The sequence below is a fragment of the Lytechinus pictus genome, chromosome 3 (assembly GCF_037042905.1).
Source record: "Lytechinus pictus isolate F3 Inbred chromosome 3, Lp3.0, whole genome shotgun sequence".
NCBI classification, from domain to species: Eukaryota; Metazoa; Echinodermata; class Echinoidea; order Temnopleuroida; family Toxopneustidae; genus Lytechinus; species Lytechinus pictus.
In genome coordinates, this window is record NC_087247.1 from 80768716 (window position 1) to 80795911 (window position 27196).

At 35.4% G+C, this 27196-nt stretch overlaps 1 protein-coding gene across 7 annotated transcripts in view; it reads left to right on the plus strand.

Moving 5' to 3' along the window:
• Positions 1 to 356: 356 nt before the first annotated feature.
• Positions 357 to 27196, plus strand: part of LOC129256635 (leucine-rich repeat-containing protein 71-like) — a 65855-nt gene continuing 39015 nt past the window's right edge. For 4 of the 7 annotated variants that reach the window (XM_064097793.1, XM_064097791.1, XM_064097794.1 and 1 more), the window contains exons 1-4: positions 360 to 453; positions 2915 to 3021; positions 5729 to 6034; positions 11320 to 11395. In XM_064097793.1, the coding sequence (XP_063953863.1) occupies positions 2934 to 3021; positions 5729 to 6034; positions 11320 to 11395 (470 nt within the window). In that variant the 5' untranslated portion in view covers positions 360 to 453; positions 2915 to 2933. Of the gene's footprint in view, positions 722 to 2914; positions 3022 to 5728; positions 6035 to 11319; positions 11396 to 27196 lie in introns of all 7 variants that reach the window. The other 3 variants (XM_064097792.1, XM_064097795.1, XM_054894793.2) reach the window with 2 other exon arrangements.

The following is a 27196-nucleotide window of genomic DNA, read 5'->3' on the forward strand; positions in this document are numbered from 1 at the left end:
GTGCTGACCAACGTTATAGGAGACTGCATTCTCTTTTCCCTTAAGTTTTAGATTTGCAAGACTCAATTTATTCATATTATTTTTTTTCTTTTCGTTAGTGTTTGAAAATCACAGACGCCACCTCTGAGTAATAAAGTGCGCCAAAATAAGGGAAAATAAGTTATTTCGAAATAAAGATAAGATATCTGATTCCTTCAATTTGTAGTTTTTATTCTTATTTTAATTTTTGTTTTTATTCGTATTTTTTTCTATAATTATTATTTTTTTTGGCATACTTTTGACTTACAGTGTAGCCTATACTTCTATTTTCATTTCTACTTTGCAAGCATGCGCTGAGTTGTGCAAGCACAGAGGGCGCCATAATTTGTGTTGCTAATGTACACAAACCAGTTCAATTTCGACGTGAAAACTGAAAGCAAAGACGGCCGATGAAACTAGTAAAGAATTATACCAGTAAGTGGTCATAAAAAGAAAGGAATTATTTATCTGGTAATACGTTGTATTGATGATTTGCCTTCTTTCTTTTTATCAAAATGAAATATTTGTGAATCATCTTGCAGTAGTGTGAGCCTGAGGCTGAGTGCAGTGTTAAAAATATGCCACTGGCACTGCCCTGGCACCGCTCTCTCTACTTAACTCCAGCGGGAGCTCCCCCGCAGAAAGGCGTCGGAGCTAGCGAAGAATAAAGTTACCCAGTGGCAGTGAGGATTCGATTCGCAGGGTAAGGCTAGCGCGCTGAAAAATCCGCTGTTGTGGAGGAGTTTTTTAAAGAAACATTATCTGATTTTACTCTTCCTCTTAGTCTTACACAGGAGGAAGACTCCCGGCATAGGGCTCATAATGAGTCATATTAAGTACGGTTACCTCAGGCGATGTTCGTGCAGGCTCCACTCCACTTCACTACCGTAACTAAGGGTACTAGTATTCAACCCGTTTGGAGAGTTTCTTCAAATATACAGAAATATGGAATTTACCTGAATTTCAGACCTGTCTTATTTCCAAGAGCAAATGCTGGTTATTCTTTTCCCGTTATTTTTTTCTTCAACCCGTCAACTGCGTGCGCAGGCGATCGAATTTTACGGCGACGGTTTTTGGTAGGCTACTAGTATTCAATCCGTCGGTACTAGTATTCAACCTAGTGATGAAAGATGGCCCTGTCTCTCAATCTGCCCTTGTCCCATCCGACTATGGACTAGACCATTTGAGATGAGACCAAACAGGGAATTAATCAAAGCCAGAGACTTCCATACTAGATCTAGATCTAATTTAGCAAACTAAACCCTTTTGAATTTTGCTATCACAATCCTCACTAGGTTGAATACTATTACTAGTGCCATTCAGTGCAAAAGGCCATCGCCGCATAATTCGATCCTCCGCGCATACAGTCGACAGATTGATAAAGAAAATACTGACAACAGATTACCCTGGAAATAACAAAGGTATGAAATTAAGATAAATTCCCTATTTCTAAATATTTTGGGGAATATGTCAAAATCTTTGAATTATGCCGGGTTGAATACTAGTGCCCATACGGTACCGCTACACTACGCTCCACCTACCCGAACATCGGGACAGAGAACTAGATCGGATATTCTGAGTCATAAAAGGTGGGATGGCAATCATGGTTATCGTAAAAATTAAAGAAAAAAATATAAAGAGGGATATGAATGACTTAATATCTTACTTTACACCCGTATTTCACTCCGTGTCCATCCTCTGGTTATCCTCAAAATTGGTAATTTTGGGCCAGTATCTTTTTCCTCACACGTATTATTCACGGCCGATTTCAAAACATCGCATGCGATCGGTCGCTGATCGATCGCGATCGCATGCGATGTTTTGAAATCGGCCGTCCGCGAAGTATGGACACGCGCGAAGTTTGGACTCACTGCCATACAGGGACTCGATGGCCATATATTTATGTATGAAGTTCCGATATAACCAGGGAAGTGAAAGTTGTGCGACAGCCGAAGTAAGTCACTGTATTTTTTCCTTTTTTAAGTTTATTTTTTCCCGTTTTGTAACCTAGAGAGCTCACCGAGAGCTCAGAATCTCACCGTGCATTTACTCATACTCACGGGACTAGGGTAGATTGTGGTCACAATAACTAGGAAACAAAATTGTGAAAACAGAAATTAATTTTTATTTATCATTTTATTTACATTAATGGATGTTCAAATTACATTTTTGTCCACCTTGTAATATTCATGTATTCAGGTACATGGTAAAATGTGCTACATTACATACTGTAGTAGGCCTATATCTTGGACTTGGTGGAGAAATGAAAAGATTGGAAATAAATGACTTAGAATTATTGATTTAAAAAAATATTTTGTGATCTTATATTTCTTCCTTAATTCTACATGTACCTTATCTTCCCTTACCCTCTCCTTCTTCTCCTCATTCTAATGTACCCCCGCCCCAGACTTATCATTATTATTTTCTTTTCTATCACACTTTTTTTTACCCATATTCCCATTGGTCTTCTTGTTGAGCTATATTCATGGTTTGTAATTGTATCTGCCTTTACAAGAATATGATACATTTCACTTGTATGCCAAATGAATCAAATGTTTATTCACATACATGTACAGTGCATCTGTGCATGTATGCCCTGTAGTAATACTGTCATTTTATTCTAGGCATTTTATTACCATACTACACTGTTTAATAAAACATCAATAAATTGAAGGATAACACCAAAGTAAATGGAAAGTTCTAATCTTCAACTTGTGCATGTAATTTGAAACAAGATAGACATCTTTTAAGAATAGATAATTGAGTTTAAGAAGTCTTTTCAATGTGGAAAGTGAATAAGGAACATTGCATACCACTCTTAGTCTACACTTTACATTTTGAATATATTTCTTTATCATAGTTATTTACTGTTCCTGTTTCTTATACATTTTTCTAGGCTTGTGAAGAAAGTCAAGATGGGAAAGAGAGTAGATAAGACTCAAAAAGATAAAGGACCTCCATCATCAGTTCAAGATAATGAAGATGATGCCAATAAAACACCAGGTAATCTATTCATTGGTTATTAGTTAAAAAAAACCCACTTATTTAAACATTTCTTACATTAATGAATAGACTTCTTTCTTTAGAAACCTTACCTACTTTTTTGAAACCATTTCTCTTTAATTGCCCCTGTGTTATAATATGTTTAACATTCAAGCATCTCGGCATGAGTTCGCACAAGCGATTTTGAACCTCTGGTTTGAGTCCATTTAAGGCATATATATATTTCAAATTGCTTAGTTTTAAAGCATTCATAGATTGAGAAATGAGAAGAAGTCCAATAATCAATACATGCTTTTGTCCCCCAAGGTGTAAAATTTGCATTTTGGTATGGACTGAACATTGATAAGCCAGATATTAATTGACAACGTTGGGCTCTTTAATGGTGCCTGCCAATAAAACACATATAAATTTATTGGACTCTTTCTCAATATGTCATAATGAGGGTAAGAAATCTGCTTGAACCATGGTCGGGGGGGGGGGGGGCACTTCCATTGACAAGTGGATACCATGCGTGACCAAAAAAAACATGTTAAAGGATCCCTTTTTCAAGATTAGGCACTTTAAGTATGTAATGTAATATTAACACTTAAATAATGAAAAAAGGGTATATATTTCGCTAGGAAAGCTATGTGTTTACGGTCAGATTTGCGAAGGTATAAAAAGATTAAAGGATGTACTTTTTGCCCCAACACTACTTGTTAAGGGTCTGATTTGAGCGAGGTGTGTGGGGTGGTACTAAACCCAATGAAGGTATATGTAAAGCTGACATTGGTGATCACGTCTGTGACATAATAATTTTATTGTTGTTCTCAGAATGCAATACTTGTATTGTTGAATCTCTAGGAAGTTCTAATTTATTGATTATGAAAATGTTATACCATGAAAATTTTCAAAAATATATGTTATTCACATGTATTAATAATAATAATAAAAAGTTACGCATGGGACAAGATATTACGTATGGGACATTTGTACACAATGTCAATGGGGAAATGAATATTGAAAGTGTACAAAGACTGATTTGTTATAATAAATAATAATAATAATGTGACTTATAAAGCGCCAAATCCACTCTGTAGAGTGCTCAAGGCGCATAAAGAGCTAAGAGTTGAATAAAAAAGTTTTTAGGAGATTTTTGAAAGTTTCGACAGAGGTACATTTTTTAATGTCTTTAGGAAGGCTATTATAAATATTGATTAATGAAAATAATGTAATCAATAAAATAATGAAAATGGAAAAATATGAAAAAATTAAAAACAATAGAAATATATAAGAAATTCATGAAACTGAAAAAACAAGAAAAAATTGTTGAAATGACTTATTTCCTTTCAGCCATGTCACATATGTCTCAATAGAACATTAAAAAAATATTTTGTTTAATAAAAATATTTCAAAATTTGAAATTTATTTTAATATTGTAAATTATGGGGAAAATTATGTACATTCTCTATGTGGACAAAATGTCCCATACATACATACATGTAGGTAACTTTCTCATATGTAACATGTCATTAATTGGTTTAATAGTGTTTTGCCTTATGACATGAAACTTGCCTTAGATGTTATGAATTTTATCACACTGAGTAACAAGTTTTCATATGAAATACTTTCAGAGAATTTTCAACTAAGAAGTCAACTTGAAAAAAAAAATATCTTAAATTGTCTTTTATCTGTAAGTCCCATATGTAACAGCACATGTTTTCTCTATAAAAGTCCCGGAGGGGCCACTTCCATTGACGAGTGGATACCATGCACGGCCATGGGGTCTCGAAAAGCACCCTAAACACGTATTTTCCATATTCTGAAAATGCACCCCTTAAGAAGTATTGGCGTGTGAAACCCTACCCTTAACAAGTATTGGAAACAAAATGATACTATTGGCAAGTATTCCCTGAATTGAACCCCTAAACAAGGTTTTACCTTTACCTACAGGCCTACATGATCATTGGGTTTAGTACAGCACCTCCCACACCTCGCTTAAATCGTACGCTAAACACGTAGTGTTGACTCTTAGGGCAAAAAGTACATCCTTTATAAAATAGTCTTAATTGTTTATACCCTCGCAAATTTGACCCTAAACATGTAGCCTTCCTAGCGAAAATACTGTAGATACCGTTTTGTCATTATTTGAGTGTTTTTGACACCCTTATTACGTTATGTATGTAACGTGCCCTATCTTGAAAAAGACATCCTTTTTACATGTTTTTTTGGTCGCGCATGGTATCCACTCGTCAATTTTAGTGCCCCTCCCCCCCCCCCCCCGGATGAAATTTTAAGGTCATATGTCACCATTTTTTACATGATTTTTCTTCTCCTAGATGTCTACTATGATGGTATTACATCTAATGAAAGTCATTAAAGCCTCTGAAATGTCCCATGCGTAACTCTTGGCCTTGCCCTATCACTGATCAGTTTGCACAAGTTCAGTTTCAGGTCACATGATCATAGTCAAATGGCATTTAGGGTCAATGAACTTAGTACATGTATTTGATCATCATATTAAGGATGTTTTGTGAATAAAGTATTGTTTTCAAAGTCGGCACTGCTGCTATATTGAATCGCATTATTGATCCACGGAATCCATGTGAAAGTAAGAGCAAAAAATTTGAGGTACTTTTTGATGCTTGTGTGTTAGTTATAATCACTCTTTAAATAATACACATGCACATAAACATTATTTTATCCTTTCTCTACTCATTATTTATAGAACCCTACACATGTACAGGTCACTTTGAGGCTGACTTCAGTGAACTTTGGCGTCGGGCGGGGCTACAGGTCACAGAGATGCCCCCAGTAGTCATCCGCCCCAAGAGACCAGGTACACCTCCCCCTCCAGACCCAAAAGCTAAGGGAGCAGATCAAACACCAGAGGATAAAGTAGAAGATGATGGAGAGGAAACCAAACCAAAGACATATGTTACCAAGGAGAAGTTCTCTTACTTTAAGCCTAAGATTCATTTAGAGATGGAAAAAGAGGATAAACAGGATACTGTCACAGAAATCTTTATCAGAGGTTGGTATAAAATTTTCAATGTTTTTTTTATTATCCAGTTGTTTTAATAAGTATATTATGAGGTCGTCATTGAAGTTAAATTGTATCTTAATCTTTAAGAAAATATTTGTAACATAATTGTTACATGTTGTATTATAACATATTTAGGTCTACTTTTCCTAGGATGTACATGTACAACTACTGTCACAATCAAGATATAAGATTGAGAAGGTCAGAAAATAATTTCTAAACAAAAAGCACTGAGAGCATCTTCCTCTTCAAATCTATGTTTGCTATTATAACATTGATCATGTTAACCCTATATAGCCAGGGCTATTTTGAAATTGCATATCCCTGGGAGGGGGAGGGGGGCTGATTTGGCCCCCCACCCCAGATTTCAGCAGTTAATTGCACGATCCCGACAAAAATTGGCACGCACGTCACCTATGACATAAACTCCACAATTTGATTGTCAATTGTACCAAAATAATTCAAATTTATTTTTAATTAATTGATTATGCTAACTAATGCATAAAATCACAATTTGCCTGTAAATCTTTAAATATATGTGTAGCCCCCAAACTGCTATATTTTGGTCTTGCCATAGTTAGGATTATTATCTTTTTCGCATTACAAATGTATCATGAGACATGTCGAGGGGTGGGGGCTCGATAGGGTTAAGTCAATCATGCTCTATGGATTGCTTGATACCAATTGCCAGTTGACTCATTCACTAAGTATTGATTTTTATTTCTTTATTTTTATTTTTTCTTCAGTGAGAAGTGTCCCAGAAAATTATTTTTGGGAATAGAAAATGAAAAAAAAAGGAAAGGCTAATTATAGTATGATTATTTGGCAGGGCGTGACAAACTCGCTAGTCCGCTTGCGCAGGGCAAGTGAAAATGACGTGCCTGCAAGCATTTCTCAAAGTTAATAGCCTGATCAGGCAAGTGGTTGTTTTGAAAATGAGAAATTGGCCAATTATCTCTCATACAATTTCAAACCAGTAAATTGGAAAAAAACAGTGGAAACATGTAACATCAGCGCCAATTTACCGATAATTTATCGCCAGGTACATGTACATGTAACTCGTTTGATGTGCATGTGCTCATGCGCTTCTATCTTGCGCAATTTGCCAATGACGAAGGGCTAGGGAAAGCCCTTATTTTTTCTTGTGTGCGCATGCTCCATACATCTGTGCTACATGTGAGCGAGCCAGCTGATTCTCGAGCTCGCTCCAAACTTTGTGACTAAGCCTCAAGATTCATGATCGTTCCCAACCAAGTAAATAATGAGTCGTCAGACTAAAATTGAAATATTCCAGGCAGAGATGAAAAGAAACTCCCATTGCTGTATATGCCTCATTCATAGTTCTATATTCTTGATGTTTTTTTGAGATTGATCCGTATCTTGAGTTTGATTGAAGTGGTAATTGCTTAGAGCAATATCACAGCAGATGATGACATCATATGGAGAGTGTCGGAACAATTTATTGTCTAGGATGCTTTCTTTTAAAGATGTGATAGTTGAAGAAATGTGAATTGATGTTTTCAGCCGAAAAGAGTATTCTACCTATATTGTACATGTACTACAGTTATCTTTTAAAGTAAGAAAGGTACACCCTGTACACTCACATTGTGATTAATTCATAAAGGTGTTCTTACATTTTTTTTGGGGGGGTGGGGTATGGGAATAGCGAAAAATATAGTGTGTGCATATTTCAAGACAAATGTGTATGGATGAATTTGTATAAAGTAGCCTACAACCTGTCTAATATCTTAAAATGGGTATAATTGTGATATGAAATAGTTGATGAATTGGTGTTTGTCTTCTCAGCTCAGTACAAGAACAAGACAGTATACAAAAGAAAGATGAATTGTGTCAAATTCATAGCCGTCTGTTACTGGAAGGGGATATTCCCTTCCCCTCACCCTTTTTGTTTGTTTGTCAAGAATAATCTTTTAAAACACACATCTTAGCCTGAAATAACAGAGATAGCAGTGTTTTCAAGAGAATTTTTTTGGATTTTTGCCGTTTTGATTGGAATTGCAGTGGTAAGAGTGAAATGGAAAAAAAAGAAGCTTTCTTCAGATTAATGAAGGGTCTATCACCATGATGTTCACTATCAGAACATTCATCAGGCAGATTGTCATATTGCGGCTATACATGTGGCAATCTCATCTCCAAATATCAAACATAAAGACAACCAATTATTTAGAATGTCAATTACATGAATCATTATTTTTTGATAATTTTTATGTAACATCCTCTTAAAAGAAGATGTATTATTTTTTATTGTTTCTTTCTTCCAAATGTTTTGTATCTTGTAATGTGGAACCACTGCTTTAATAATTTCATCATTGTTTTTTTTTCAATTCAATGTGAAGTAATTCTACAATATTTTGACATTTTGTAATTGTTTGTCTGAAAACATTTAATAATTACCATGATAAAAATTTTCTCTTGAAATTGTTGGTAATTTCTAGTTTAACTGCAGGTCTCTATTGAGATAAAGCTTGCAGATAATATCCTCTGGGATTCACTCATCAGATTTATCTCAATGTGGGCTATAGTATAATAAGCCAATAAATTAAGATAGAAATTTGATTATTTACATTTCTGGGTCCTGTTAAAAATAGGGTTAGTGTTGGATTGCAAAAAAATAGTTTTGGTTTAGTTCCTTTGCAGCGGTTTTGAACAAAATTAGTGTAACAATTATCTTGATTGGCCATTGGCAGAAAACCATTACATTGTAGAGCTCGGGTCTGAATATAATCCATTCAATTAGGTTCTATAATTACACAATGTGTTTGTATCAGGATAAGTTGAGAGAGAGAAGGGGGGGGGGGGGAAGCCAGAGATTACTAGCCACAAAGAGAATTTACTTTAAAGGTCAAGTCCACTTTAGAAAATTGTTGATTTGAATTGATAGACAAAAATCAAACAAGCATAACACTGAAAATTTCATCAAAATCGGATACATAAAAAAGTTATGACATTTTTCATTTTTGCTTATTTTTTGCAAAACAAAAATATGCACAACTTTGTATGTGGCACATGTACAGTATAAAAATGAGAGAGTCGATCATGTTCCTCACTCACTATTTCTCTTTTTTTTATTGTTTGAATTAATACATATTTTCAAGTTTTTCAGATTTGGCAATAGAGACCAACTGTTTAAATATAATGGTAATTCCACATGTTCAGGGAGGAATAAATTGTTGTTTTACATCACAATTAGTCGTTGTTTCACTTGGGGTGAAAATTAGAATATTTCATATAATAAAATACAAAAGAAATAGTGAGTTGGTGATGTCGTCAGTCTGTTCATTTGCAGACCGGCCAGGATCTGCATACATGTACATGTATATAACTGTTCTGTGAAATTAAGCGAAACTTTAAAATGTCATAACTTTCTTATTTTACATCCGATTTTGATGAAATTTTTAGTGTAATCTCATTGGATTTTTATTCAAATTTTATTTAATTTAATTTTCCTTTTATTCAAATCAACTATTTGTCGGGATTGACTCCTCTAATGAATTATTCTCTGCATGTACTTTTGATCTTTGTATCCTCCGAACTCTGTTCGGGGGATACTATGGATTTGGCTTCGTCGTTCCGCCGCAGCGTCCGCCGCAGAGATTTTCTTGTGAGCGCTCTATCTGCTGCAATTCTTCTCTGATCATCTTCAAATTTGGCATGAAGGTTGAGTATGCTATAGCGAAGAAGCCTATTGATTTTGGTGTGGGTGGAGACATCATTGCCATGGTAACAAGTTTTTGTGGAAATAGCAGAGATGTCCTTGTGAGCGTTCTACCAGCTGCATTTCTTCTCCGATCATCTTCAAATGTGGCATGAAGGTCCATTATGGTAAAGTGAAGCCGCCTATTGATTTTTGGGTGGGCAGAGACATCGTTGCCATGGTAACAAGAGTTTTTGTGGAAATAGCAGAGATGTCCTTGTGAGCGCTCTACTACATGTAGCTGCATTTCTTCTCCGATTATCTTCAAATGTGGCATGAAGGTCCATTATGGTAAAGCAAAGCTGCGTATTGATTTTGGTGTGGGCGGAGACTTCGTTGCCATGGAAACAAGAGTTTTTGAGGAAATAGAGATAATAATAATATAGGGTATTTATATTGCGCACATAATGTATCCATCTTGTTAGGTGCTCAAGGTGCTCCTATATTACCTGGCTAAGCTAGGCGTTCACAGCGCACACAGCTTCTTAAGGAATTACTTCCTACTGGTACCCATTTACCTCATCTGGGTTGAGTGCAGCACATTGTGGATCAGTTTCTTGCTGTAGGAAATTACGCCATGGCTGGGATTCAAACCCACGACCCTCTGTTCCAAAGTCCGGAGACTAATCCACTGGGCCACAACGCTAATTTTGTGAGCGCTCTACCAGCTGCATTTCTTCTCTGATCATCTTCATATGTGGCGTGAAGGTCCATTAAGCAAAGCCGCCTATTGATTTTGGTGTGGGCGGAGACATCGTTGCCATGGTAACAAGAGTTTTTGTGGAAATAGCAGAGATTTCCTTGTGAGTGCTCTACTGGCTGCATTTCTTCTCCGATTATCTTCTGATTTGTCATGAAGGTCCATTATGGTAAAGCAAAGCCGCCTAATGATTTTGGAGTGGGTGGAGACTTGGTTACCATGGTAACTATATTTTTGTGGAAAATTTGGTAAAACCTGTAACTTCTGCTTTTTTTCCAGTTTGTCATAACAGTTGGCACACAGAAGCAATATTAGAAGGTGAAGCAAAGATGCCTATCATTTTTTTTACTCTATAATTGTATTCCCCAACAGGTGATACTGGACAATACTTTAGCTTCTGCAGAGTCACGCTGCTACGTCATATTAATGTCATCGAATTTGGTACCCACTGGCAAAATGTGGGCAGGGTCATTGTCGCCATGACAATTGTATTTATTTGTCAAATTTCTGTGTGAGCTCTATATATCGCAATGACGGATGATGCGGTGGGTTCGGGGGATACATGTGCTTGGCCGCGCGCCCTGCCGAGCATCTCTAGTTTTTATGTGATTCAAATCCAAATTAAATCGCATATTTGATTTGTTCATGAAATGTAAAAAAACAAATGTACCGGAACTTTACTGTGGAATAGAAGATATTTGAAGTTCTCAACCATTTCCAAATGTAGAGAACTTTTGTTCATCACATTTGTACTTTGCCATTTTCATAGGAATTCAATGAAGACTAAAGTGTATCTTAAATCAATTTAATTACTCAAATGGTTATTTGTGGGATGAACGCCCATTTTGTTTCTTGTTTTAGGTTGGAAGATTGATGAAACAATGGTTGGAATCTTTAAGCAATGCTTCCCAGCAATAGAAAAGCTCCATACCATCAAGTGAGTAACATACTCTTGTACATACAGCAGCTATATAAATTACTTTCTTGAAAGCCCTAATAACAGACCTAGACTCCATCATAGTACATTATTTACCTATCCAGCAGTCTGATTTTGATAATTAAACGTCACTTGATATATTATCCTGTATACATTTGATACCATTCTTCGGTTTTTGTTTATTTGTTGTTATTTGAGCACTGCTTTATTTGCATACCCTATAAAATGGAAGTCAGATGAAAAATGCTGTACATGTCTGAATGAGAATGTTCATTTTAGGCAGTGTTTCACAAAGATGTGTATGTAAGTGTGACTAAAAATTACACATTTCCAGATGGACGAAAACACATTGATACTAGCATAGGTCAGATCATGCATAGGGGATGCGGGTCATGGCATATCCCCTGGGGGGGGGTGACACTCGGTATATAATGCGTGGTGGGTATGTGCCGCGAAGGGGACCCCTATTTTTATACTCAAATTTCCGTTCCAGAGCATAGCATTTTGATCTTATTGAGAAAAAGAACAAAGAAAGTCACTCCAAAGCATAGCATTTTCTTCTTATCGAGAGAAAAAAAGAAAGAAATACGCTCCAAAGCTTCGCATATTTTTTGTTACGCCGCTCCGGCCGCATTGATCGGCTACAATGAGCTGCAATTTTGGTGAAAAGCGGCCGCAGAGAGCTGTCTGACCATCGCCTCTGCGCGAGCGCACCCGGTGCCTGTGCCTCCGGGCTAGCTGCATGCACGTACATGTATGCCAGTTCCATAGGGATGCACACGCAGGCGACCTGTTCCAAGGACCCCCGTTTTCACAAACATTTGTAGTTCAGAAGCCTGTTCCGAGGACCCTCCTTTTTACAATAAGCCCACTCCAAGGCCCCCGGTTTTTGTCTTGCCAGCGGCACATACCTATCACTTTTTTGGTTGAGTACCTCCCCCCGGGGCATATCCATCAATGAGATTATGCATTAATATGGACCTGACTTTTTCATCATTGTACTTTGGGAAACACCACCCTGATAGTTATCTTTGAGGACATATTTTGAGAACTAAAAATTGATATTTCACTACACATATACTATTTGAAGTACATGTACATGTATATTAATGCAAAATCATGCATGTTTATGTTTTTCCCCTGGTGGAAATTTCTTACCTGATGTCAGGCCTATGCATACATCATAGATTAATCCAATTATCCAAATAATATGAAAGTGGTCATTATAGTCCGGCAGCCCAGCAGGTTTATTCAACCGAAAGCCGGACAAGCAAACGACCCCATAGCTGGATGGCATGGACCCTGAAGTTTACAAAAATGCATTGCTGCTGGGTTTTAACCGTGGTCTTCCCGCCGAAATGACGTAATATATGACGTCACTACAAAATGGCCCTATTTCACCATTTTTTAGACATTCTACACATAGCATGAAGCCAAGGGAAAATATTTCAGCCAAACCTTGCTTGTTTTGTATAAAACTTTCAAAATATATTGTTCAAGTAGTTAAGAGACATGCAAATTTCATGAACAGAAATTATTGTTTACATATGCAAATTACGTCATGAAATTTGCATATCATTAGTTTGGGATATTTCTTGCATCAAAAAATGTCGAAAATCGATTCAGAATTTTTTTTTTTTAGTGTACTTTCTTTGATATATTTGCTGTCAAACATAATATCATTCTCTTCATCTATATCTCTACTTTGAGAAAATATATGTAAGTAATTGGAAATGACATTATAGACTGTGAATTCAGCCCATTTTTCAATATGGTGCGTACATAGAAATTGTGCGTTTTGGGCCTATTTTCACCATATAGCTGAGGTATGCGAACGATATACCTACTTTATTGATGTTTCCTGCATTTTGCATGATATTAAATCTTCCAAACAACATATTTTCATCTTCATTATGTCTCTGCTGATAAATAAATGATTTCAGCAAAGATTGATTGCCCACTTGGTAGTCTATAGGCTACATTTTCAGCCTAGTTATCAACAACGAACCTATACCACATATGCATGACTGCATTATCGTAGTCGAGTCGGAAATGGGAGTTCCTGTGCACCATCATAATATATTTTTAATCAACGTTTTCGTATTGCCTGAAGTGTCTAGTTAATGAATCTTGGATTTTTTAAATGTAAATTCATTAATTTCATGACAATGGGACAATCTTAAATGGATACCCATTTCACTATGATTCGGATAGTAGAAATCGGTTGAAATCTTTTTCTGGACAGTCCGGCTAACATATTTAGAAATAAATGAAAATTATCCCGAAATTGCCATGCTTTTGGTCCAGAATTTGCATGTGCATTGATATCTATCTGTTCAATCATTAACATCAACAACTATTGCAAAATATCAGCATTTGACACGAAAGAGGATATATTATCAAGAATACTGAAACGCTTCATGACAGTATATATGAATGTCTTAATTTGCCGAGTTAAAGGGCAAATACCATGTATTACTCGATATTGTGATAAAATGACACCAAAAAGCAACCTCTGTGTCTTAGTCACACCCGCAAGAGCCTGGGGAAGGTGCCCTTTCCTTATCAGTAGCTTGACTATAAAATATTGTGCTTTTTTGGAGCCCCCATTGTGGCAAGATGGTGTTACCTCTATGTAGAAAAACAACTCTTATTTTATTGAAATCACTTGGAGACAAAACAGTAGGCTTTTCTCTTTCAGCTACATTATAAAGAAGTGAGGGCACAGCAAAGCCTACCCCCACCCCCCCCCTCCTCTTTTCGGGACCGCCGTAGTCCCCCATTCCTTTTTCGTATTTTGCCAATTTCTTAGAAAATTCGCCATTTTTTAGCCCTGTTGAAGGGGAAAGATGTTTCTGCCTTGCAGTCAAGTCACTTTTATTGTTTTTAACCACTTGGAGATAAAAGAGCAGACTTTCCTCCATCTGCTACATATAGGGAAGTGCTGGCACAGCGAAGCCTAAACCCTCAGGGTGCTGCCGAAGTCACTCACCCTTTTTTTTATTTCACCTATTTATGGGAAAGTATGCCATTTTGGAGCCCCCATTGAGTAAAAAAAATGTTTCTGCTATGTAGTAAAGCCACTTTTATTCTTTTGAAACTTTATGGATACAAAAGAGTAGAGTTTCCTCTATCTGCTACATATAAAGACGTGCTGGCCTATTGAAGCATACCCCATTAGGGGGTCGCCGAATTCACCCACCCCTTTTTCATATTTTACCTTTTTATGGGAAAATATGCCATTTTGGAACCCCCATTGAGTCAAAAAACGTTTCTGCTGTGAAGAAAAGCCACTTTTATTGTTTTAAAACTAAATGGAGACAAAAGAGTAGAGTTTCCTCTATCTGCTACATATAAAGAAGTGCTGATACAGCAAAGCCTATCCCCTCTGGCGACTTCCGAAGTCACCCACCCCTTTAAGTATTTTACCCATTTATGGGAAAATATGCCATCTTCGAACCCCCATTGAGGCAAAAAGTGTGTCTGCTAAGTAGTAAACCCACTTTTATTCTTTTCAAACTACATGGAGACAAGAGAGTAGAGTTTCCTCTATCTGCTACATATAAAAAAGTGCTGGTACAGCAAAGCCTACCCCCTCTGGTGACTGCCGAAGCTACCCACCCCTTTTACATATTTTAGCTATTTATGGAAAATATGCCATTTTGGAGCCCCTATTGAGTAAAAAAGCGTTTCTGCTATATAATAAGGCCACTTTTATTGTTTTCAAACTATATGGAGACAAAAGAGTAGACTTTCTTCTATCTGCTACATATAATGAAGTGCTGATGCAGCAAAGCCTATCCCCTCTGGGGACTGCCGAAGTTACCCACCCCTTTTACGTATTTTACCCATTTATGGGAAAATATGCCATTTTGGAGCCCCCATTGAAGCAAAAGACGTTTCTGCTATAGATTTAGAAAAGCCACTTTTATTGTTTTGAAACTATATGGATACAAAAGAGTAGAGTTTCCTCTATCTGCTACATATAAAGAAGTGCTGGCATATTGAAGCATACCCCCTCAGGGGGTCGCCGAAATCACCCACCCCTTTTCCATATTTTACCTATTTATGGGAAAATATGCCATTTTCGAGCCCCCATTGAGGCAAACAGTGTTTCTGCTATGTAGTAAAGCCAGTTTTATTGTTTTGAAACTACGTGGAGACAAAGGAGTAGACTTTCCTTTATATCTGCTGCTAATAAGTGCTTGCGCAGCAAAGCCTTTCCCCTCAGGGGGTTCTCAAAGTCACCCACCCCTTTTCCGTATTTGTCCAATATATGGGAAAATCTGCCAATTTTGGAGCCTCTGAAGAGGGTAGAAGTCGATGTGCCAGCACTTTTTTTACATGTAGCTGATAGAAAAAAAAGCCTATTCTTTCATTTGCAAGTGGTTTCCAAAATCAAAACTAGCTTTACTACATGTATATAGCAGCAATGCCCTTTTGCCTGAAAGGGGGCTCAAACACTGCATTTTTTTCAATAAAGAGGGAACATAGGCAAACAAGGTGGGGAGAGTTCGGCAGCCCCTGACGGGGGAAGGCTTCGGTGTGCCAGCACATCTTTATATGAAGCTGGAAAAGAAGATCCTATTTTGTCATCTCCATGTGGTTACAAAACAATAAAAGTGGCTTTACTGCAAAGCAGAAACACCTTTTGCCTCAATGGTTTTCCAAAAATACGAAAAAGGGATTGGATGACTTTGGCAGCCCCCTGAGGGGGTAGGATTTGCTATGCCCTAACTTATTTATATGTAGCTGATAGAGAAAAGCCTACTCTTTTGTCTCTAAGTGATTTAAAGGGAAAAAATACATACCCAAAACAATATTTTGCCACATTTGGGGCTCCGAAAAGCACGATATCTTAATAGTCAAGCTACAGATAACGGAGGGGTACCTTCTACAGGCTCTTGTGGGACTATGCTTTAAGGTGCCCGAAAGTAATTGCATGCAAAATAAAAATGCAGAGCAATGCCTTGATCCTCTAAATTTTTCAAGAGGCTTTGCTTTGTGTAGAAAACGCATTTTACCCTCATACAAGTAATATATGCCTTTCAATCGCTACGCATGTTACATGCATTTCTGCGTGTTAGGCACATCAATATGGCAATGCAAGATAAAACAGATAGATGTCATTTGGACCAAAATTTTTGGATGAATTCTTATTTTTTCAAAATATTTTAACCAGACTATCAAGAAAAGATTTCAACTGATTTCTAATATTTAAATCATAGTGAAATGCTTATTCATTTAAGATTGAACCATTGTCAGACTCTGTGCAAAAATATGAAAATAATTGATTTTCATTAAAAAAATCCAAGAGGGCCGCCAAAGATATCAATTTTGAACCCCGTGGGACACGATTTTGGAAAGGAAACATCAAGATTCATTAACTAAACACTTCAGGAAATACAAAAACGTTGATTAAAAATATATTTTCATGGTGCACAGGAACCCCCATTATTGACTCGACTACAATAAAGCAGTCATACATGGTATAGGTTCGTTGTTGAATACTAGGCTGAAAACGTATCCTATAGACTGCCCGGTGGGCAATCAATCTTTGCTGAAATCATTTATTTATTAGCAGAGACATAATGAAGATGAAAATATGCTGTTTGGAAGATTTAATATCATGTAAATTGCAGGAAACATTAATAATGTAGGCGTATCGTTCGCATACCTCAGCAATATGGTGAAATGGGCCAAAAAACTCACAATTTCTATGTACGCACCATATTGAAAAGGGGGCTGAATTCACAGTCTATAATGTTATTTTCAATTACTGACATATATTTTCTAAAAGTAGAGATATAGATAAAGAGAACGATATTATGCTTGACAGGAAATATATCAGAAAGTACACTAAAAAAGAAAATAATTTTCTAAATTGATTTTCGACAATTTTTGATGCAAGAAATATCCCAAACTAATGATATGCAAATTTCATGACGTAATTTGCATATGTAAACAATAATTTCTGTTCGTGAAATTTTGCATGTCTCTTTTGCACTACTTGAACAATATATTTTGAAAGTTTCATACAAAACAAGCAAGGTTTGGCTGAGATATTTTCCCTTGGCTTCATGCTATGTGTAGAATGTCTAAAAAATTGTGAAATAGGGCCATTTTGTAGTGACATCATAGATTACGTCATTTCGGTGGGAAGACCACGAATAAAACCCGGCAGCAATGCATTTTTGTAAACTTCAGGGTCCATGCCATCCAGCTGTGGGGTCATTTGCTTGTCTGACATTCGGTTGAATAAACCTCCTGGGCTGCCGGACTATTATCTAATGATAATGATTATTGCCTGAGGAAACTTCAAGTTATATTATGTTTGAGTTTTGCAAAAATATGAATCCACTGCCATAGTGGACTGGACATAAGGTTGAATGCTCCGGTCATTTGGTCATTTGAAGTTGCATTCTGAAGTGAAAAAAATTGAATTGAACCTACTTTTTTTTTTTTTTTTTAAAGTGCGTTGTTTTTATTTCAGAAGTTGTTTTTGAAATTTAAGATTGAGTCCCTTTGGGTATTGTACATGGTTGGATTGCTATGTTCTTGAACTTGAAAACACATCCATGAACACACTCACTGTGACATATCACTACTGTACCCTGAGGACATTCAAATGAAGTGCATATTTGAAATGTCAATCTTCTGTGAAAACAACTCTTTTTCAAGTGTACTTATGGAGGGAGGCTCTACCAATTTGGGATATTAGAAGTGGAAAGAATACAAATCGATTTTTAGTTTGAAAAAGCTCTCCAGGAAAGAGTGAGAGTTTGTAAAGTGTTGCATTGATAATTTTGTTTTATTTATTCATTTTTTTTTGGGGGGGAGTGGGGGTATTGCTTGCTGTGTATAACGGGTTAAGCTCCATTTTTAAGTTTTTTGCTTTCAATGAATTAAATAAAAACTTTCAATTGGCTTTGTTATCTGAAAACACTATTGGGAAGGTTGATACGTGAGTATGTGTAGATACACCATGCATGCAATTATCCTTTGATTGGAGTATTTCTATTCACTAAAGTGTGTGAATAATTCCCATCTGACACTCTGGGAAAAAAAATAGATTCCGTCTAGGAAACAAAATAGAAAAGTGCTTTTCGAAAAATGGTAAATAGATTGGTGTAAATTTAGCTTATTCCATATAATGTATTTGTGGCCAGCTTTTATTCATTGACATATTCCCTAGTCTATGAGAAAACATTCGTTGTGGGATTTCTTTTCAATTCTATGGATGATTAGTACATGTATAGTGTACTTGTCATTTTTTTTCTTATTTCTTTATTTTTGTTTTAGAGCCTTTATAACAAGTTTGCTCTCTGCTTTCATCATTATTTCTTTGGTTGATGCATTGATCCAAAAGTGCATAGACCTTTATACACCTACTTGCCAAGAGCAGATAGTTTGGATCAGGAAATGAATTCAATCTAGATGTTTAAATATTTAATTTAAGTGAGATGGACAAATAATATTTTGTCTACTGGCTATCAATAGTTTATTAGTCTGCAGTGAGAATTAATTTCCCTTCTATCTTGATAATGTACTGTATGTGTGCCCTTCAAAAGCAAATGTTTTGATTGGTTATTGCAATAGATCAATATCTCAATAACAAACCTTTCTGTGTTTGTATCTAGCTAGGAGCTATTGACAGGATATTTTGCCCTTACTGATTGCACTGTCATTTTCTTTATTGTCTCCAGACAATAATGAAAATGCTGTGCAGAGATGGTTAACCATTTTCAGAGGGCATTTGCAAATATGATGATTATTGAGCTCGTGATTTTAAGAGTGATGAGTTAGGAATCCTCATGGCAAAGATGTTGAAAGTGACAAGATGTATCCTGTAGCTAGGGGGTTGTATGTAGCTTGCCTGGATGAAGTGTCAGTAGTCCAACACCAAACCTCTGCTGGATTAAACAGAAAGCCCCCTTTGGGGAAATAAATCTTTGCTAATTTCCAAATTGAGATAATGGAGATGTTTTTTTTTTCAATAAAAACACAATGTAAATACTATCAAATGTAGGCCTACTGTACAAGCAAAATTGACTGAAAAGTCATAAACATTTTCTGCCCTGCATATTCAATTCAATTTTATTTTTCTCAGTATAAAAACAACAATATAAATGGTACAAACATGACATAAATTAAACATGAAGAAAGTATTATACTAAAAGGGTGTAGCATAACATAGTATAGTATAACAAAATTTTAATGCAGAAAAGGGGAAAGAAATACCTTACTAACCCATTCAAACGAACAAGCAAAATAATCATTAAATAATGATGAAATAAAAAATGAATAAGTAGTGATGATTTGGTATTTATAATTCCTCCTTAAAACATTAAGAGAGTAACTATCCTTAATTTCCTTTGATAAAACATTCCAAATTAATACTCCCCTATAAAATATTGAATTTTTAAATAATTTGGTTCTTACTTTAGGTATAAAAATGACTATTGCCCCTCGTTGTATAATTATGTACATTACAATTCAAAATAAAATAATATTGACTAGCCGGGGTAACAGTTATACATAAAAATTGCGATTTCATAATTGTTAAAGTCATAGAATTTTAAAATCCACTGAGACTTAAACATTGGTTCTTTATGAGCATAAAAAGATGAATGGGGTTACAATTCTTATTGCACATTTTTCAGTTTAAAAATTCTATCCAGATGTGAAGCACTGCCCCAGGCAAGGATACCATAACTTAAAAAAGGTGCAATAAGTGCATAATAAATATTTTATAAAATAGTAATTGGAAAATTGCATAATTTGTACAAAATGCCTTGATATAATTTTGGAAATTCTGCTACAAATTATATCAATATGAGGAGTCTATAGCAATTTACTATCTATTATAACACACCAAGAAATTTGACTTGCGATGCCTTTTCTACACTGAAATTTGCTAATTGCATCTGCAGATTGTCAATGCATATGTTTTTATTTGTAAAAACCATATACTGTGTTTTAGAAATATTTACAGATAGTTCATTAATGGCCAACCATGAAGTCACCTTTGTTTATTTAAATAAAATTGCACTTCCAGAACATCAACATGTCATGTTACATAAAGATATTTGTATCATCTGCAAATAATGTATAATATATTTCAATTTCGAAGATATATTGCACAAATCATTTATATAAAAGGGGCCTGAGATGTAATAATCATTTATTTGACATTTTCTACATCTCGTTTTGTGTTATTTTATAATTGTTCTGAGTAAACCAGACTATGATTGTTGATCATACATGTATGAAACTAATTATACTCCAGGGACTGAAGAAAAATATGAATATCTGTTCAAAGTCACCTCGAAGTAAAATATTCTAGATCTTTTTTTTAATTTTTAATTCACCGGGAATAGCTAGTGTGTGGCGACTTTATGTAATAAAATACTGTAATATTGTTAGTTTAATGAAAATATAGACAGAATTACCTCTTCTTCTACAGACTGGAGTAAACAGATGACCCCCTATCATGTTCATGAACAGTTCTGGATTTGATATTTTAAAAAAAACGCAAGAAGATGAAACAGAGTATAAAAGTGAAAAAAAAACATTCTAAAATATTTTAACGGAATATCCCAGAGCTAGGTGTTTATGGAGCTGATATTTCTTTAAAAATGCTCAGATATTAATTTTAGAATAAAGGGGGCGGGGTGTTTTGCTGAGAAATGTGAAAAAATAACATAACAATTTCCTTGTACTTGAGTTGAAAATCAAAGGAGAATCCAGTGTACTAACAAAGGAAAAATCTTGACTGAAAAACTTACTGCCATATCAAGGGATCAGAGCTTTTATCCTTAAAGCTAACTCTGATATTTCAAACAGGCAATTTGCAGAAAAACAGGGAATTGTCCAAATACATTGATCTGAATAGAGAAAAGTTCTTTTCACAAATGCAATCTCACAGCAATCGTCCCATGGGCTGTTATCAAATTACATTTTGAGATCGATCAAGAAACTTTTGAGATATCTTTTATGCGGAGTTGCTGCAATACAAATTCCCAGTCAGGAATCTTTAGGGCTCATGTTGTGGATTCACTGAACTACAGTTATGTCAGCTCTTGTGATATTGCAATATAATGCACATACAGTAATCTAAAAACATTATAATATAAATGGAAAGTCTGTGTGCTTATCACACTGGTTATGCACATTAACAGTATACCAACCATGCTTCTACAACAAGGTACATTAAGTGATTCTTATGACATCACCAACCCCATCCATTGTACCCCCCCCCAATCATTTACTTGGCTTTTATTATAAAGTGTGATGTACATACATCTGCTCTGTTGAGTGCTCATTGTTTATATATTGCTACAAAATTTGTCTTCATTATGAATAGCACATGATCAATTTTTATGTGAATAAATACATGTATGAATGTTTCACATGGAATAAAGTGCATTTAACCCTGTGCCTCCATCAACCATTTGGTCCTTGTATTGAGGCTCATCTACAGTTTTAGAAACTTGATTAATATTGAGTTGACCTGAAACTAATTAAAAGAGTATCCATTGTATTTATTGAATTTAAAGATATGTGTGGAAGATTATGGAGTGTTTCACTCATGATTCCTGGGCCGATCTCAACTACAGAAAGCTAGCAATGCCCACATCTAAAATACATGTTTGTTCAATTGAATCGTAATTCTTTGTATAGATGTACGGGGCCCTGGAGTATTTTAGTTTATTTCTGAAGTACATTTGTACAAATAGTATTTCAGTGTGTTTCTGAAATTATACATTTGTACAGAGTGTATTTCAGTGTATTTTTGAAGTTCTACAATTGTGCAATTAAGGTATAAAATAAACTTGTAGTTTGAGGATGGTGTCTTGGAATCCCACTGTGGAATTAGCATAATTTGGTAGGACATCGCTCCACTCTTGGCCACTCTCCACCCAGGTGTTAAATGGCTACCCAGTAGGATGCAAAGACCAATTTAGTGTGCCTATCTCTTACTGGAAGTTCTTCCTGAAAGTGTATTAAACAGGCCAACCACTATCACAACCATGGTCTAGATTAATTGGTATGCTGAGAACTTGTTTATTCACCCAATGTTCTCTTCCTGTTTTGTTCAATCTTTATACACTTCTATGCCTGTTGTCATTTAGCACCAAATCCCATTGAACTGTAGTTCATCAGGCATGCTAAGAATTCTGATGAGGAAAATGAATTTTCTTTTATTTTAGTACTATTGACTGTATATAGCTTTATTTAAGAATCTGTAGTGAAGAGTTTTGAGGTCTTTCCAAACCTGAAAGTTATGTTTGAGCTTTCATGAGTAGTAGAGAGTTCAAGGCTCCTAAACAAAAGGTTTGCAGTTGATTGCAAATTTGTAGCTAGGAAACACCTGTGATTTGCTTGCAGTAGATCATGATTGGTCATTGTGTTTCCTGACTGATAGTGAGGTATCAGCTGGGGAGAGAGCTTCATCAGCTATAAATCCAGTTGTAGGATCTTATTTCAAACCCTTTTTAAATTTCTTTAGTAATTCTCTCTCATGATTTCCAACCATTCTTTGGTAATCACAGCAGCAAGATAACACCTGAGGACAAGGAGAATTCTTCAGAGTTTAGTAGAGTACAGTGTATATCCTATACAGTGTGTATACAAAAACAGGACAGTTTTGAAAAGTCTATAAAAAATTGTTTCAAATTATGATATCTATATTTTTATGTTAATAGATGTTCTGAAATCTTATCTTTGAAATGCCATTTAAGGACGTTCCACAGTTATGTTTGTGCGCATTATGATCTGCGCATAGTTTACACTCTGCGCGCTGACGTCACAATGGATGAACAGGTGATTAATTAGCTGCGGGTATGTGCTGATTTTCTCATCTTCTGCACTTTAACTGCAGATCCGATGCGTTATTTCATGAAGCTAAAAAATTGAATTATTCCATGGACCATTCAAAAAAAGATTCTCTACAATTTCAAAATACTTTACTCTGCAGTGCTGCCAAGAATCACGAATATTACCCCGAGTTTGAATAAATGGTAGAGTGGTTTTGATTTTTTCTTCACATAGATACAAAGCATTCGGCGCATTTTTGGTGTTTTAAAAAGCACATTTGCTCTATTAAAAATACTGATAGTTTGAAAACAAGCACATGAACCCCTATTTTTTAATGTTTGTTCCTCTACAACTCTACAAATTTTGGTGAAAATGACATGGATTTTGAATAAAGTGCAGCATTTATTGTACTTTTGTAGTTTGTTACTGAAATTTCACATTTTTTAGATTGGGATTTTGTTATCTTTTACGCCATTTTTAAGAACTGACAGTGCTGTTAAACTTAAAATTGCAAACAAATAGCACTATAAATATATTCTCCATTCTAACGATACAATTATTAACTCTCTTGCGAAAATTGATGACTTTTTCATGTATTTTGAATGAGTAATGGAGGTTTAAACTCATTGTAGTAATCTTGGGCGGTCTAAAAATGCCAAATTCTTTTGAATGCGCAATTCTTAAGAACATCAATTTGGGTGAACTTTGAAGCTCTATAGCAAAAAATCAAGCACATGGACCTATGTTAATTTTTGCATATTTCGAATATTAAGGTTCTAAAGTATCTATGTGCAAAGTTTGGTGAAAATGACATGGATTTCACTTTAACTGTGGAACGTCCTTAAATAAATAAATTTTGTTCATGCTTGAGCAAACATGGGACGTTTTTGTCGGGGGTTCAAAAAGAGGCGCCAGAATAACAGAAATGAGAAATTTGATGATCAGACTTCTTGCTAATCAGCAGACTTCCTCTTAACCTTTTTATTATCTTTGCCATGATTTTTTAATTATGCTGTCAAATTTCATTTACAAATTTATTTATTTACTCGAATTAATTTTTGTCTCGCCTGCATATAGCAAAGCGAGACTATAGGCGCCGCTTTTCCGACGGCGGCGGCGGCGTCAACATCAAATCTTAACCTAAGGTTAAGTTTTTGAAATGACATCATAACTTAGAAAGTATATAGACCTAGTTCATGAAACTTGGACATAAGGTTAATCAAGTATTACTGAACATCCTGCCTGAGTTTCAGGTCACATGACCAAGGTCAAAGGTCATTTAGGGTCAATGAACTTAGACCATGTTGGGAAAATTATTTTCAAAATCTTAACCGAAGGTTAAGTTTTTGAAATGACATCATAACTTAGAAAGTATATGGACCTAGTTCATGAAACTTGGGCATAAGGTTAATCAAGTATTAGTGAACATCCTGCTCGAGTTTCAGGTCACGTGACCAAGGTCAAAGGTCATTTAGGGTCAATGAACTTTGGTCAGGTTTGGGGTATTTGTTGAATTACTATCATAACTTTGAAAATTTATGGATCTTGTCCATGAAACTTGGACATAAGGTTAATCAAGTATTAGTGAACATCCTGCCTGAGTTTCAGGTCACATGACCAAGGTCAAAGGTCATTTAGGTTCAATGAACTTTGGCCAAGTTGGGGGTATTTGTTGAATTACCATCAAAACTTTGAAAATTTATGGATTTAGTTCATGAAACTTGGACATTAGGTTAATCAAGTACCACTGAATATCCTGTGCGAGTTTCAGGTCACATGACCATGGTCAATGGTCATTTAAGGTCAATGAACTTTGGCCGTGTTGGGGGTATATGTTAAATTACCATCCTAACTCTGAAAGTTTATGGATCTAGTTCATAAAACTTGGACATAAGAGTAATCAAGTATCACTGAACATCCTGTACGAGTTTCAGGTCACATGACCATGGTCAAAGGTCATTAAAGGTCAATTAACTTTGGCCGTGTTGGGGGTATTTGTTGAATTACCATCCTAACTCTGTAAGTTTATGGATCTAGTTCATAAAACTTGGGATATAAGAGTAATCAAGCATCACTGAACATCCCCTGTGAGTTTCAGGTCACAAAACCAAGTCAAAGGTCAGTTAAGGTCAATAAACTTAGGCCATGTTGGGGTAATTGTTGAAGTGCCATCATAACTTTGAAAGTTTATGGATAGAGTGAATGAAATGTGGACATGGGTGTAGTTGACAGTCTTAAGTCTCCGTTCAAATGTAATTTATGGTCAATGAACGTGGTATTATGTCATTATATGAATGATGTTTTTGTGAATGATTATTTTATAGTAGTTTTCAAAGTTAGCACTGCTGCTATATTAAATTGCGTGATGCAGGCGAGACTGCCAGAGGCGTTCCACTTGTTTTTCATTAAAACTTCTTTAACCTTTGAATTTTCCTTCATAAAGAAAAGAAGACTTTGTCAACCCGAGCAAGAAGGTTTGCATTATCAATTGGGAGAACTTGTAATTATTAAAATTGTATTTTATTATGTGAAACAAATTATGTTATGGTACCTTTAAAAAATATGAATCCCATTTTTAAGGGGTTATTGATTCCTTGACCAAGTTTAATTATATGCTTGACAGGACAAACAGGAAAGGATTCATATCTTCCAATGGCAATGGTGTATTGAGTCAATTTTGAAGGAGCTCGATATGGCAGATCGGATAAAATGTATTAAAAAAGTTGTGAGAGAGCGAAGAGAGCAAGCAAAAATTTCCACTTTTTTATTAAAATATCAAATTTTGTGATAAATTTCGACATAATATTCAGAAAATAAATCATATTTCACTTTATATCTTTTCTTTTATATCCTTTCCACTTTTTTTTGGAGGGGACACTCCGAGCCCCTGCCCATCTGTATGCCACTGTTCAAAGGCACCATAACCTTTGTAGCACACAATGAAAGGTTGAAAAAAAAATGTTTTTGCTTAAAGAAGGAATATTGAAAGCTAAAAGAGAGCATATTAAAAAGAAACAACAACAGAACAATTCAAGCAAATAAACAGATTTGAAAATGAATTTTGACCGTATAATTCAAAAATTAAGGCAAAGATAATGAAAAGGTTAAGAGGAAGTCTGCTGATTAGCAAGAAGTCCGATCATCATATTTATCAGTTTATGCCATTTTGGCGCAAGCATCCTTTGTAACCCCAGACAAAAACATTCTGTGTTCACTCAAGCATGAACAAAACTAAATTTTTTAATGGCATTTGAAAGAGCACCTATTAACACCAAAATATAGACAGCATAATTTGAAAAAAAAATTTTTATAGACTTTAAATCTGTCCCGTTTTTTTATACGCACTGTATAGCACAATGATTCCTTAATCATATTGTTAGTGTTTTACACTTTAGATTTTTCATAGTACTGACTCTACGATTTCAAATCATTTTGAAACTTTATATGAAATTATTTTCTAGCCGTTGGGTTTATATACAAATGTACAGTATGTAAGGAAGCTACATTGTATCCCAGTACCAAAATCCAGTTGAAACCAATTAGAGCAAAACCAATTGAAACCAGTTGGCCAACTGGTTTCAATAGGGAAATTGGAACAACTGGAACCAATTGAAACCAGTTGCCAACTGGTTCCAGTTAAAACCAATTGGGCAACTGGAACCAGTTGGCAATTGGTTTCAATTGGTTCCAGTTGTTCCAATTTCCCTATTAAAACCAGTTGAATCCAATTGGAGGTAACTGGTTTCAATTGGTTCCAGTTGAAACCAATTGGAGGCAACTGGTTTCAACTGGAACCAGTTGAAACTTATTGGTTTCCAACTGGATCCAATTGGAACTTCCAGTTGGAATGACTTAATTAATTACAAATTAATTAGATTTTGCACTATTGCTCATGCCAACAAAGAAGCAGTGCTATATGTCTATGATAACAATGTAAAGGGCATTGATAAATAGACTTTCATAATGTATATAAATTACATG